The sequence below is a fragment of the Gadus morhua genome, chromosome 13 (assembly GCF_902167405.1).
Source record: "Gadus morhua chromosome 13, gadMor3.0, whole genome shotgun sequence".
In the NCBI taxonomy this organism is placed as follows: domain Eukaryota; kingdom Metazoa; phylum Chordata; class Actinopteri; order Gadiformes; family Gadidae; genus Gadus; species Gadus morhua.
Window position 1 is genome coordinate 3,022,324 of NC_044060.1, and position 14,235 is coordinate 3,036,558.

At 49.0% G+C, this 14,235-nt stretch overlaps 1 protein-coding gene and 1 long non-coding RNA gene across 2 annotated transcripts; both read left to right on the forward strand.

Annotated features, from left to right (window-relative positions):
* The first annotated feature begins 91 nt into the window (after positions 1-91).
* On the forward strand, positions 92-1,552 carry LOC115557854 (uncharacterized). The gene is made up of 2 exons (XR_003979267.1): positions 92-196; positions 896-1,552. It is a non-coding gene; the product is annotated as an uncharacterized LOC115557854 (long non-coding RNA).
* A 944-nt stretch (positions 1,553-2,496) lies between these two features.
* On the forward strand, positions 2,497-13,033 carry wnt7aa (wingless-type MMTV integration site family, member 7Aa). The gene is made up of 4 exons (XM_030375899.1): positions 2,497-3,161; positions 3,500-3,726; positions 5,477-5,751; positions 10,993-13,033. Exons 1-4 carry the CDS (start codon positions 3,091-3,093, stop codon positions 11,470-11,472), a joined length of 1,053 nt encoding a protein of 350 aa, XP_030231759.1. The 5' UTR covers positions 2,497-3,090; the 3' UTR covers positions 11,473-13,033.
* Positions 13,034-14,235: the final 1,202 nt, after the last annotated feature.

The following is a 14,235-nucleotide window of genomic DNA, read 5'->3' on the forward strand; positions in this document are numbered from 1 at the left end:
CTGGAATAAAACGTCCAAATATGTAAAATATGGTTCATTGAATTCATCTCCAGATCCTCCTCCTTCAGTAGGTGGCGGTAAATCCCATCTTAAGTTGTTTTGTGACCAACGTGAGAACCAGAAGAAGACGCCCCACCAACACAGTTATGAAAAATAAGAAATTAGGAAGGCAGGGTGGGGAATACATGGACGACAGGTGGGTTCACCATTATCACTCCGTGCTCTGGAAGGAAAAACACATCGTTGTAGATTCCCCCGAATAGTCGTGCATAGTAAAATATGTGCCAGTCGTAGTGCGTGACAACATTTTTGACTGATGTTAGCATGCTACCGTTAGCTCGCTAGCACAACCACGTTGGAATGTGGCTACCTTTAGCTCAAACTGTTAGCATGCTAGGGACATCCATGGGAAAACCACGTTGGAATGTCGCTACCTTTTTAGCTAAAACTGTTAGCATGCTAGGACGACCACGTTGGAATGTGGATCCCTGCTTAGTTAAAACAATATTCACTGTGAACATTAACCTCTTACCTGTGATTATAATACTAGATGTAAATATATATATATACGATTTATAAAATACGTGCAGGCAGATGTGTGTGCAACATTGTCAGCCTAGCAGGCAATCGTACACATTTACATTTATTTAAAAGAAAACCTCAGTATTCAGATCAGAAGAGATCTTTTCACTTTCATGCCAGCTCCGAGTGATTCGGTGCTCCGTGAGGAACCGCTCCTTCTCTCCCTACTAGTCCGATCTTGGTTCTGAAATTGGGTGTAAGAATCGTGTGACGGCCGCTCTGTTCAGCCTCTGGGATGAGGTAGTTGGTTGTATAGTTTTAGGGTCACACCCACACTGGGAGATGACTATTCAACCTACTGTCTTTCCCAAAGTCCCAGTGACACTTCGCCCTCCGCCCCGCTGCTGCAGCTGCCCTCTGGCCCTGTCCGACCTCTGCTACCCACCGGCACTGCCCGGCCCGGCCCAGCCGCTGCTCCCCGCCCGCCGCTGCTGACCTCTGGCCCGGCCCGACCGCTGGTGCCTTCTGGCCCGGCCACCGCCGCTTCTGCCCTCTGGCCAGGACCGGCCGCTGGTGGTGCCCTACGACCCGGCTGCTGCCCTCCGTCCAACAGCCCAGACGTCTTGATTCGCTCATTCAGTGTGAGGTAGTAGATTGTATAGTTTAAGGGTAGTGATTTTACCCGTTTCAGAAGATAACTAAACAGTCTACTGCCTTCCTTGAGGAGTGATATTGCTTCAGGTCTACTAATGGATCGTTTGGCGAATGATCTGATTAACGTTGGGTTCACATCATACTTGTGAGATGAGGTGATCAATGCTTTTGAGAAAGATGTGCGTGTAAGATTTTTGATTTCCTATTTTGGGGGGCCGGGTCTCCTCCCAATCTGTGGTCGTTTCACCTCACTGTGGACGTCAGTTAAAACATTAACGGGTCGGCTTTGCAAGATGGTAACGAACGTACTGTATGGAACTGCTTTGGTGTTTATTTTTTTAATTTCTTAAATAAATAAAATATTGATGAACTATAATGGTTTGATACTTCCTGAGCAGACCAAGAAACCATGTTCTACTAAAATACACAAAACGAATTTCTGACTCAGTATTACTATACTATCCAAAAATAATGTCTTAGGGTACTACTGTATAGTCTGAAGAACATGCTACACACTTTTTAAATATACAGTACACATAACCAATTTCTTACTGTCGTGCTACATCATAACTTTTAGTAAATGTAACTTACTATAATACGTTTCTTACTTGACTAGAAAGTCTCAATTTCTAACCTATATCAGGTTAATGTGTTGAATATTGTCCTGTAGTACAATGTCTAGACTCAAGGCTATACAACTCATTCCCTTCACATTGGCACATTTATGGATGTGATTTAAAAGCCATGGTTGTCTAGTGATTATAATAACTGACACTACAAACGCATACGTATAAATGTCTTTATAATGTGATAGCAAATATCAAACTGGTAGTACTCCATGAATCAACATGATGTGCTGCAGATGCTGTTCTAACAGGTTCCCTGCAGGCCAGTGGCGGTAATACCTCGCTTGGCCACCAGAGGGGGTAATTGACGCGTCTTGGCATTGGCGAAACACTCACCTGCTCAGTCTGCTCACATTCAGCCCCACCGGGGACGGCCCCCTCATACCTTCTTAAACAAGCCCTTTTAAATCTCATTCATTATCAAACAGGCCTGTGACTTTACGGATTCCCAGCGGTGCATTATCAAAGGTTAAACGAGACCTAAGTCAGGGTAGAGCTTCGTTGATGAAATAATGGTGGGTTGATTGCAGGTGTTCTTAGGGCCTAACTCGCATGTCTTATTCGGGCTTATTTGCTCCTTCGTTAACTTCTGAATCCAGATCCTGTGTGACGCACTCGTTTTGGGTTGTGTGACGGATCCGGGTGGGCGGGGCTTGGGATGACCTCAAATCAATAAATTGGTCCGCAGACACCGAGAATCATTGATTTAGGTCAGCGACGACACGGACCTAAACCCACTGGTGGATGCAATAGATTAAGAAAATTCTGAAGAAGATAATGTCGACGATCACATTAGGTGTTGAACTATTCTATCCCCCCCCCCCCCCCCCCCCCAAATACCAGACGCCTTTAGTGCGTAAAGTTCCAAATGCCACAGCCGTTTACACATTTAGCTATCGGTGTTTTTCGAGGCGTTTGTGATATTACTTTCAGCATTGTTCCAGAGTTTCACCAGATCAGTGTACAGAGCGCTCTACCTGTAGGGAATGTTACCGGTGTGTAGGGGACTCCGTTTGGAACACGCCCTGCTGCTGTGAAAGGTGGCGATAGAGAGACCCCGGACCATCCCCAGCACAGACTTCACCTGGGAACAAGCGATCCGATGCAGCGGGAGACTGGAACCCCGAACATACCCACCGATGAGATCAGGAAGAGTTTTACCCGCACACTTTGGCTCGTCCCGGGGACGTGTGTCTCTCTCTGTCTGCGTCTCGGAGCACCTGGATCTGCGGGGAGCGCGTTGCAGTGAGGAGCTCACTGAGTACCTAGTAGGACCACCGCGGGCACCATGAGCAGGAAGACGCGTCGATGGATTTTCCATTTTTTCATGTGCCTTGGGATTGTCTATTTGAAAATTGGGTGAGTAGGTCGTATGCATGATCTATCTAAAGGAAACATAAATGGGTTTAGCCCCGGGCTATGGGGTCTATCTGTTTTGAATCAAACATGTCTCAAATGCAGTCTCACTCACATAAAAGACGCAGAGTGAATTTTAATATAAATGCTGTTACTTCTGTTTAATTATTGAACATAGATCTTAGACTAGTTCAAACCTATTGATATTTTGTTGATTGTGTTGATTGTTATATGCATCAAGTGTCCATTATGTGACATGTGGAGGGCCAGCCAAGACAAAACAATATATGCTGAAGCTATGCATGCATGTGTCAAATGTTTTGTGTGTTGTGTTGCACCAGGGGTCTGTCGTCCGTGGTGGCACTGGGAGCGAGCATCATATGTAACAAGATCCCGGGTCTGGCCCCTCGTCAAAGGACTATATGCCAGAGCCGTCCCGATGCTATCATCGTGATCGGAGAAGGAGCGCAGATGGGCATCAATGAGTGCCAGTTTCAGTTCAAACACGGACGATGGAATTGCTCGGCCCTTGGCGAAAGAACGGTGTTTGGAAAAGAACTGAAAGTGGGTATGTTACAGTTTTCTCCAAATCTCAGCCGATAGCCTCTCATTGTAGACTGCACCTGCGATCTTGCTCCGGGTCAGTTAAAATAAAATGTTTTTGCATAATAGGGATATAGATGTTATTTTTCTTCACTTGAATGATTATTAATCTATTTGAACATTTCAACATTTAAGCTTTTGAAAATTGCTCTCTTTCTCGCCTGATTAATTCCTTATCTATTTCTATCAGTGTGGGATAATGGCTTGTAGAGAATAGTTGGCCTCTGAAGTCTTCTGATTCATTGCGATTTAACATAAAAAAGAAATGGATGCATGATTGTAAAAGTGAATAGTCAGCACGCACATCTGATAAGGAGATATTTTTTTGAAATTCGTGGAATTAAGTTTAATGGGAAGTTGCTCAAATGTAACCAACCAACCACCCCTTGTTTTCCAATATGTTATTTATAAGTCTACATGCCCTGTTATCTCAGTGTATTCAAGTGTAGTTGAACAGTATGCATGTAATCCAAGTTTATGAACCATGGCTGTATTGTATATAAGCATAGAACCGGCACGCAGACAAATACATATATATTTAAACTCTCACTTATATGGTTGTGCAAAAACGGTAATTTGTCAGTTATGGTTATAACAACATTTATAACGTAACATATTATCATGTTTTTTTTTATGCCTATTATCATATGTGTTGCATGTACATAATCCTAATAATTGTATGCACATTATAATGTGTGTTACATCGTGAGAGAGTGTGAGTGTGTGTGTGTGTGCGTTTGAGTAAACATCCACATTTGTGTGTATGTGTATGTGTATGTGTGGGCATATGTGTGCGGATTGCTACTCCGCCTCAAACAATGCCCCTCCACCTGCTATGAAACAACGCATGCAAGCTCCAGGCGTACCTCTAAGTATTGAGCATTTCTTAATGTTCCCCATCTGCTGTGGGAGAGGAGCGCGTGGGATCGGCGAGTGCTTGACCTCCGGAGCGCCGGTGATTTATAGCGTGGTGCTGGAGCTGGAGGAGGGAGGACTAGCCTGCTCTCCCCCAGCATCCACCTCCGCAAGGTGGATCCCAGCTTGGACCGCGGCCATCCCGGCACACTAACCCTCCCATAGAAACACCCCCCCGCCCCCTCACCTCTCTCGGTAATAGCACTTCTGACTCTCCTGACCCAGCGCCTGTTTACGGGATGCTCGCGTTGCCATGGCTACCACCTCCTCCCGAAGATAATTCAACCTCGTTAAATTTAATTGACAGTCCGCTTATTTTTTTCCTGTGCGAATTTTCTTTTGAATTATCCCCAAAGAAACGATTATTCAACTTACTTTCAAGTGTTGTTTTTCTTTAAAGGTTTTATCCTTTTTATTATAGTATGAGATAGACAGGAAGGTATGGGCGATAGAGGGGAAGCGAACCCTCAAGGCCTTAATGGTGCGCGCTCTCCCCGCTGAACCTCCGGGGCGCCCCCTACCCGAGGTGACGTGTCTTTAACGATGCGTTCAGGTGCGCTGCGCCCGGGCCTCCCGCGGCCTCCACGGCCTCCAGGGCCTCGCTCCTCCGTCCCGTGGAAGAGCGGGAGAGAGCGTGTGATTAATGAATCCAAAGTTGGCTCGGCGAGAGCATTTCAGGATGGGGCCGGGAGAAGATATGCCAAGTATGCAAAAGAAGGCAGATGGTGCCGGGGGTCAAAAGACTCTTTCGGCAATCCGTCTAATTTCCCGTTTTCCCGTTTTCCCTTCCCCCCCCGCAGGGAGCAAAGAGGCGGCGTTCACCTACGCCATCATCGCGGCGGGCGTGGCCCACGCCATCACGGCGGCCTGCACCCAGGGCTCGCTGAGCGGCTGCGGCTGCGACCAGGACAAGCAGGGCTTCCACAGCCAGCAGCAGGAGGGCTGGAAGTGGGGCGGCTGCTCGGCCGACGTGCGCTACGGCCTGGGCTTCTCCAAGGTGTTCGTGGACGCGCGCGAGATCAAGCAGAACGCCCGCACCCTCATGAACCTGCACAACAACGAAGTGGGCCGCAAGGTACGTCCGCCCCCCGGCCCGTCCACGTGTGCGCGTGCGGGCGGTGCGTGTGTGGGACGGCCGGGTGTCGGCGATCCCCCCCCCCCCCCCCCCCCCCCCGCCACCTCATCAGTCTGCGCTGTTATCAGGCTTTATCGCCCCGCGGGATTGGTCGGTCACTGGCTCCTCCCTGGGGATTACTGAGCAGGGGTGAGGAGATGCCTGAAGCATCTCAGCTATGAGCCAGGAAGAGCGAAGCTACTGGCCGTTACTATGACTGCTAACGCCAGTGGTGTTAGGGCTGATAGGGTTAGTCCTGATGGTACGCTGTTACTAGGAGAGCTTCGGATCACCACACAGGATGTGCAAGATGGTCTGAACTTAGTTCTGAAATGAGTTTCCTTCGTTAAAATGGTGTGGGTGTGTGTGTGTGCGCGCGTGTGTGTGTGTGTGTGTGTCTGTTTGTGTCTGCATGAACGGACTGCTATGCTATTGAGGTGTCTCCCTGCTTCATGTTGGACACTGATCAGAATAAGGGAGTTAACATGGATCTATTGAGAAGCAAAACCATGCATCATCCATACACATTGATTTACTGGTAAACAAATCCCTCACATTCAATTTCATTATGGACAAAAATTAATTACGAATGTAATTTCATATTGTTTTGAAGAGATTTGACGGATGTATATTTGGATGAGGTTGTTGAAATTATACACTCCTTTTCTCTATATTTTTACTAGACTAGAGAGAGAGAGAGAGAGAGAGAGAGAGAGAGAGAGAGAGAGAGAGAGAGAGAGAGAGAGAGAGAGAGAGAGAGAGAGAGAGAGAGAGAGAGAGAGAGAGAGAGAGAGAGAGAGAGAGAGAGAGAGAGATTCATGTAGGAGGTGAACAAAGGTGTGCCACAGGGTAGTGAACCATGCAGATATTTTGGGAATGTTACAAGGAAGGAAATCATTCTGTGTGCCTTTCCAGAATTGAGTCACAATTTCACCTGTTGGCATCGTTTCTGTGAACCTACTCGTGGAGTTAATTTGTAATTTAATGACGACTTGGAAGTAATTCAGATGCATCAAAACATGGCATGGGCCCAGCGATACTATCAGCAGGTGGATCCCGTAGATTCACGGACCAGGCACATCGTGTTCAGACAAGCACTGGAGCCATTCACCGACTGGTTCAGTACCAGTGGACCCAGAACTGCTCTTATGGGGGTACTTCTTCTGCACATTATTATTACATTTCCTGGTCGTCATTTGGTTTCTTTACAAATCGCAAGAATTTCTTCACATGAAGGAATGCTTTCAATGTTTGATTGAGTACTTTATTATCAAATCCAAACCCAAGGGCAGCACACATACGCACTGCCAGGTCAGTATAGTAACATACTGCATAATACTGTTTAATATACAGCATTATATACTGTATCGTATGCAGTATGCAGACTTTGTTGGTGACCCCAGGCAATATCATATTGATACTGGTGGGTTGGACCTCGTTCAATAGGAACATGCCTCATACTGTTCGTATTGACGGCATCATTAAAACATCCTCAGGTAGACATTTTTCAACAATGTGTGGATTAACGTGTACGTGTGTGTGTGTGTGTCTATGTGTGTGTGTGTGTGTGGGTGTGTGTGTGTATCCAGGGACTAAGTCAGGAATTCATGTACAATCTCTAAACACACGAGAGCACAGATCCCTCCCTGTAATCACCAGGTAGGCCTTGTTTTCCTGTTTGATCGCCAGCGTGTGTTCGCATCCCCGGGATCCTACAGGGAGGGCGGGTGGTGGAGGAGGAGGAGGAGGAGAGGGTGGAGGAGAGGGTGGAGGAGGAGGAGGAGGAGGAGAGGGTGGAGGAGGAGAGGGTGGAGGAGGAGGAGGAGGAGGAGGAGGAGAGGGTGGAGGAGGAGGAGGAGGAGGATAGGGTGGAGGAGGAGGAGGAGGAGAGGGTGGAGGAGGAGAGGGTGGAGGAGGAGAGGGTGGAGGAGAGGGTGGAGGAGGAGGAGGAGGAGGGGGTGGAGGAGGAGAGGGTGGAGGAGGAGGAGGAGGAGAGGGTGGAGGAGGAGGAGGAGGAGGAGGAGAGGGTGGAGGAGAGGGTGGAGGAGGAGAGGGTGGAGGAGGAGGAGGAGGAGAGGGTGGAGGAGGAGAGGGTGGTGGAGGAGGAGGAGGAGGAGGAGGAGAGGGTGGAGGAGGAGAGGGTGGAGGAGGAGGAGGAGGAGGAGGAGAGGGTGGAGGAGGAGGAGGAGGAGAGGGTGGAGGAGGAGGAGGAGGAGAGGGTGGAGGAGGAGAGGGTGGAGGAGGAGGAGGAGGAGGAGAGGGTGGAGGAGGAGAGGGTGGAGGAGGAGGAGGAGGAGAGGGTGGAGGAGGAGGAGAGGGTGGAGGAGGAGGAGGAGGCGGAGAGGGTGGAGGAGGAGAACCGGGAGGCTGAAGGAGGAGAGGGTGGGGGGGGGGAGGACAGAGGAGGAGGTGGAGGAGGAGAACAGAAGAGATCAGAGAGGGTGGAGGGTGGAGGAGAACAGTGAGGGTGGAGGAGGAGGGGAACAGGGAGCGTGGAGGCGGAGGATAGGGCGGGTAAAGTGAGGATAACGGGGATGCCAAACGTGGCCCTCCCAGGTTCACAGGCTCTCAGTTGTGTCTAACAATGGTGGTGGAGGAGGAGGAGGAGGTGGAGGAGGTGGTGTGACGGGCAGCGCACTGGGCCCAGTGTACTACGGGGCTGCCAGGTCGCAGGGGCATGACTGCGCTAAGCCGTTTGCCTCCAGAGGGAATCTGACAATTACACCGAGACTCCAGCATGTCTGGGGGCCGTCAAGAGGAGGAACCATTAAAACACAGAGAGAGAAAAAACAGAAGCACACATCGAGTGAGGCGGTTTTAATGTCATTATGCAGCCTCTATCGCCCACCTCTCTCTCTCTCGCTCTCGCTCTCTCTCTCTCTCTCTCTCGCTTTCTCTCTCTCTCTCTCTCTCTCTCGCTTTCTCTCTCTCTCTCTCTCTTGCTTTCTCTCTCTCTCGCTCGCTTTCTCTCTCTCTCTCTCTTTCTCTCTCTCTCTCTTGCTCTCTCTCTCACTTGAGGAGGAATGGGGTTTGGGGATGTTATTCAGCCCTGAACAGGTGTGTGTGTGTGTTTGTGTGAGTGTGAGAGAGTGTGCATGAGAGAGAGGGAATGTTTTGCATTAGAGAAAGAGTGTGTGTGTGTGCGTGTGTGCGTATCGGTGTATGTCTGTGTGTGTGTATGTGTGTGTATGTATGAGAGAGAGGGAGTGTGTCTCTGTGTGTGAATGTGATGGGTGTGTGCGTGTGTGTGTGTGTGTGTGTGTGTGTGTTTGGGGGGGTGGGGGGGGGGGGGGGGGGGGGGGGGGGGTGTACTCTGCCAACCACCCCAAACAGTTCCTGGCGGCCTGTGAATGGCCCCTCAGCGCAGCAGGGCGATGAGGAGGAAGTAAATTGCTTTCTTTGACGGAAGGGTTACTGCACAAGTTAATCCAGGCCCCGCGTGCCAGGATGGGCTTGAGTGGCACGGAAACCCTCCTCCTATTGGTCCGGAACCTGCGCTGCTTCCCCCTCGGGATATCCTATGTTCGTTAAGATTGAAGCAGCCTTCTCTATGTTTCTATGTCATTTAGCAGACGCTTTAATCCAAAGCGATTTACAATAAGTACATTTGTCAGAAGAAGAGAAACAATATCGATACAGTAAGGTCGTTCATAGAATGAAGTGCCAAGCACTAACAATCGCAGGGTTAACCCATTCCCCGCATGCAACAAATATATCTAGGATAAGGCGCTACACGATGCTAAGTACTATTTTTAAGTGCACGGACGTACAACAAACAATAAGTGCTCATGTAAAGGTTCATGTCAACATCTGCTAAACAACTAAATACGAACTCGTAGGTTTGAGACTGAGTAATGTGACCTTGACTTTACACACTGTTTGCGGATGTTTTGCCTTTGGAAGGCTGACGCCCATGTCTGGAGTTGATTTGGATGATCAAGTCCTCTCCAGTCACGTTCAAATATTAGCCTACAGTATTTTTTCTGAGTCAAGACCACACACCCTGTCTCAGTCCGTGGTGCGAACAATGCTGGAACAGAGTGCAGCTTCTCCCCCAATGCATGTGGCAAAAAGCCCTTTGCTTGATTATGAATTGTAATATTTTGATACTGAGTGAAGGCCTTTACGACAGTGTTTCATTACGTAGCGCCTTACATGCGTCGTGGCGTAACCGTAAGGCCCCAACAGATGCGCCACACGTTTTGCAACTCAAACCTGGCTGGGAGATTCACTTTGTATTGGACTCGATATCGCACTGGATTATTAATGATTATTTGTCCCTCAATCCCCCTCGACCACAAGTAGGCATCCTGAGTAAGATGCCCCACTAACCCCTACCGGATATTAACGACATGACTTCACCGTTAGCATGTTCAGATAAAGAAGCTGAATGACTTCATAATGAGTCATAGTCCAGCTGCTTCCAGGTATTAGACTAGGCCATGCATCAGTACGAGGGTTAGAATCTGTGGATGTTCGATTGACAAGCCAACTTAAGCCCATATGCTGCCATAAATGATCCCTGCCTCTCCCTCACTCCCAGGTGCTTGAGAAGGGTATACACCTAAGTGTATTGAGAAGGGCATGTACCTGAGTGTATTGAGAGGGCATGTACCTGAGTGTATTGAGGAGGGCATACACCTTAGTGTATTGAGGAGGGCATGTACCTGAGTGTATTGAGAAGGGCATGCACCTTAGTGTATTGAGGAGGGCATGTACCTGAGTGTATTGAGAAGGGCATACACCTAAGTGTATTGAGAAGGGCATGTACCTGAGTGTATTGAGAAGGGTATACACCTAAGTGTATTGAGAAGGGCATGTACCTGAGTGTATTGAGAAGGGCATACACCTTAGTGTATTGAGAGGGCATGTACCTGAGTGTATTGAGAAGGGCATACACCTTGGTGTATTGAGAAGGGTATACACCTTAGTGTTTTGAGAGGGCATGTACCTGAGTGTATTGAGAAGGGCATACACCTTAGTGTATTGAGAAGGGCATGTACCTTAGTGTATTGAGAAGGACATGCACCTTAGTGTATTGAGAAGGGCATACACCTTAGTGTATTGAGAAGGGCATACACCTTGGTGTATTGAGAAGGACATGCACCTTAGTGTATTGAGAGGGCATGTACCTTAGAGTAGGTGCAACGATCTAAAGCTGAGGGTTCAAAAGACTGAGCATCCCTTCCTCTCTGTCCCCAGGTGCTGGAGAAGGGCATGCGCCTGGAGTGCAAGTGCCACGGCGTGTCGGGCTCCTGCACCACCAAGACCTGCTGGACCACGCTGCCCAAGTTCCGGCAGCTGGGCTTCCTGCTGAAGGACAAGTACGGCACGGCGGCGCACGTGGAGCCGGTGCGCGCCAGCCGCAACAAGCGGCCCACTTTCCTGAAGATGAAGAAGCCGCACTCGTTCCGCAAGCCCACCGACGGCGAGCTGGTGTACATCGAGCGCTCGCCCAACTACTGCGAGGCGGACCCGCGCACGGGCAGCGCCGGCACGCAGGGCCGCCTGTGCAACAAGACGGCGCCGCAGTCGGACAGCTGCGACCTGCTGTGCTGCGGCCGCGGCTACAACACGCACCAGTACTCGCGGGTCTGGCAGTGCAACTGCAAGTTCCTGTGGTGCTGCCACGTCAAGTGCAACACGTGCAGCGAGAGGACGCAGATGTACACGTGCAAGTGAGGGAACACGGAGGTACGGATCGGGGACGCCGTGGTCTTCACGGGGCCGTGGAGGTTAGGGTGGTGGTGGTGGTGGTGGTGGCGGTGGTGTGGTTTTGCTGTGGTGGGACACACGGCCCTGGAGAAAGGGACGCTTGGCTGGTCTCCTGCCCCCCCCCCCCCCGCAGTCCTAACCTGGACAAGAAGACGGATGGACAAGGTGGAGGTGTTGGTCCCCAAGTATCAAAGCACCGCACCACGCGGTGATCTAGATGTAGGCTCCCTGTTCCCAGGAGAGCAGATCGCCCTCACAGAGGGAGATCAACCAGACACTGTCGGACAGAACCACCACACTGGAGGGACCATCATCCACGGACAATGCGCCCTGGATATGTGGAGCGTGTTCGTATATTCTGGTTCTGCCTCTGGGAGATAACACTGTTGTGTTGGGTTGAAGTGCCCTCAAACTGCAGTAGGGATGTTTCTTTTATATCTTCAGGCATAGGATCTTGACTAATAATAATTTATTAATGAAATACGAACAAAAGTACTACTGAGAATTCACGATCGACTAAATCCGGGGGTTTTGCGTCGTAGATACACTAGCGAACCACTCACGACTTTTCAGTCGGCGTTTCTTTTTATGAAATAACTTAAAACACTGGACCTGCATGCATGTCATATAACACGGAATCTAACCAGAGAGCTAGTTTGTGTTCATCAACTCAATCGTACGAGATAAGCTTTTGCGCGAGGCCGACAGAAGGGTGTGAAGGGTGTGAAGGGTGTGCCCCTACTGAACAGTGGAAGATAGCGTTGTGCGATAGCATTGCGCGATAGCATTGCGCGATAGCATTGCGCGATAGCATTGCGCGATAGCATTGCGCGATAGCTAGTGTTGTTCCCCCCGCCCCTTCCCAGTTTGCTGCTAGTGATCCGGAGAGTTCCAGGAGGGGGTTCTGGGAGAGAAGCGAGACCCCCCCCCCGCCCCCCACAGCCGTTACCCCGTACGACGAGCCAGCCGTAATACAAAACTCGGAGCGACTTTGAACGCCGATAGAATATATTTTGTAAGAGATTATTTTTTTATATGAGTATTTTATTTATTTTTCTGCTTTTTAAAAAGATATCTGTCTGCCCGTTTAGAGTGGCTGTCTTTAAAATACGTTATTCGGGGGGATTTATTTGGTCACCGTTTTTTCTTTCACAACAAATCGTGTAACAATGGAACGTTACTATTTTACATGTAAAAAAATTCATCTAACAATTTTTCAGGAAAATAAAATATAAAAGAAAACCCATGTGATATAATTGCCATCTATTCTGTCAGTTGTAAAAGTTATGGTCATCAGAGACTCTTCTTTGCTACCGAAAACAACTCTTCTTCATCGGACTGGTCCCAGAAGGTCACTGTGGAATGTATTTATTTGTAGTTATTATCAACACAACAGAGTTCTAGTAATTTATGTCCTATATCATTACAAACCTTTATTTAACAAGCCATTCACTTACATGTGGACTCTGTCCTGGTTTGTTTTATCCTATTTCTGTTATTGCTAATAAATATTGGCTCGGAAACAATACACAATTGCATTGAATCCTTTTTACTCACTTGCCACTTAAAGATTTAACCTCAGGAAATGAACGTCAGAGAGAGAGAGAGAGAGAGAGAGAGAGAGAGAGAGAGAGAGAGAGAGAGAGATGGGGAGATTAAGAGAGATGGGGAGAGGGGGAGCTGGAGAGAGCTGGAGATCGATTGAGCGACATGTTGTTCGAGAGATCAATGGAGAGAGATGGAAAGATGGAGAGAGGAACTGAGAGCAACACACTGAGGCTGAACGACGGAGAGGGAGATAGAGCACGAGAGAGAGAGAGGGAGAGACATCTCCTCGGTGGGAGTTTGAAGCTTTGGGGCCTGACGGATCACACTGACATCTGCTGCATTCACCCCTCGGCTGGGTTGCTACGACAACCACACCAACACCCCCAAAAATCTCCGCTGCGTCTCCGCGAGAGGCCAGGACGCCCCATTAGGCCAATCGGTAACCATGAGAGGGGGAAGAAGGAAAAGCCTGGATAACTTCTGGACGCTATTTATTTTGTGGTCGAGGCGAAAGGGCGAAGAAAGAGAAAAAGAGACCTTTACAATTGTGAGGGATGATGTCAGTCGGGGATTTGAATCGGAGAGGGACAGAGGAGATCTGAACGGGCCGAATAATCAGCACAAAGCATTCCTGCGCCTCAATGGACACTTGAAGAGAGGGCAGCTGGCCAAACACCAACAGTGTTAGTGTACTGGATATTATGGGATGGAATGGGAGGTGACACGCCTGTCTGTTGATATGCAAATCTCTTCTTAAATGTCTGCCAAGTCATTATTTTGTCAGTTTGAATGGACGGGAACAGCTCAATGGGGTCGGCGGAGATGGCGTCGGTCGCCGAACAGATGCTGTAATCCTCTGCCTCTCGCTGGGGGGTTATCAGAGACGCACGTCATAAAGCAGGTGGAGGAAGGCGCCCGGCGGTGCCTTGTTCTACGACTGATAGGCCGACCCTCTCTTGACTCATCGAATGTTAACCGTTCTAATGGAAAAGCGGTGAAATTGGGATTCAATGTGTCTTATCGTCATTCGCGACGCATCTCAATCATGAACGAACTCCTCTGTTTATTATCATTGTTCTCCGTTGCGTGGATAACGATAAGTAGTATGATGTCCCCACACAACCACCCTGGATTAAATGTTTCTTCATATTAAGATGGGGTTTTGAACTGGCACAAATCGGC

Coding starts and splice junctions, on each gene's coding strand:
- wnt7aa (XM_030375899.1), top strand. CDS start 3,091: ATGAGCAGGAAGACGCGTCGATGGATTTTCCATTTTTTCATGTGCCTT. Junction 3,162..3,499: donor ATTGTCTATTTGAAAATTGG/GTGAGTAGGTCG, acceptor GTGTTGCACCAG/GGGTCTGTCGTCCGTGGTGG. Junction 5,752..10,992: donor ACAACGAAGTGGGCCGCAAG/GTACGTCCGCCC, acceptor CTCTGTCCCCAG/GTGCTGGAGAAGGGCATGCG.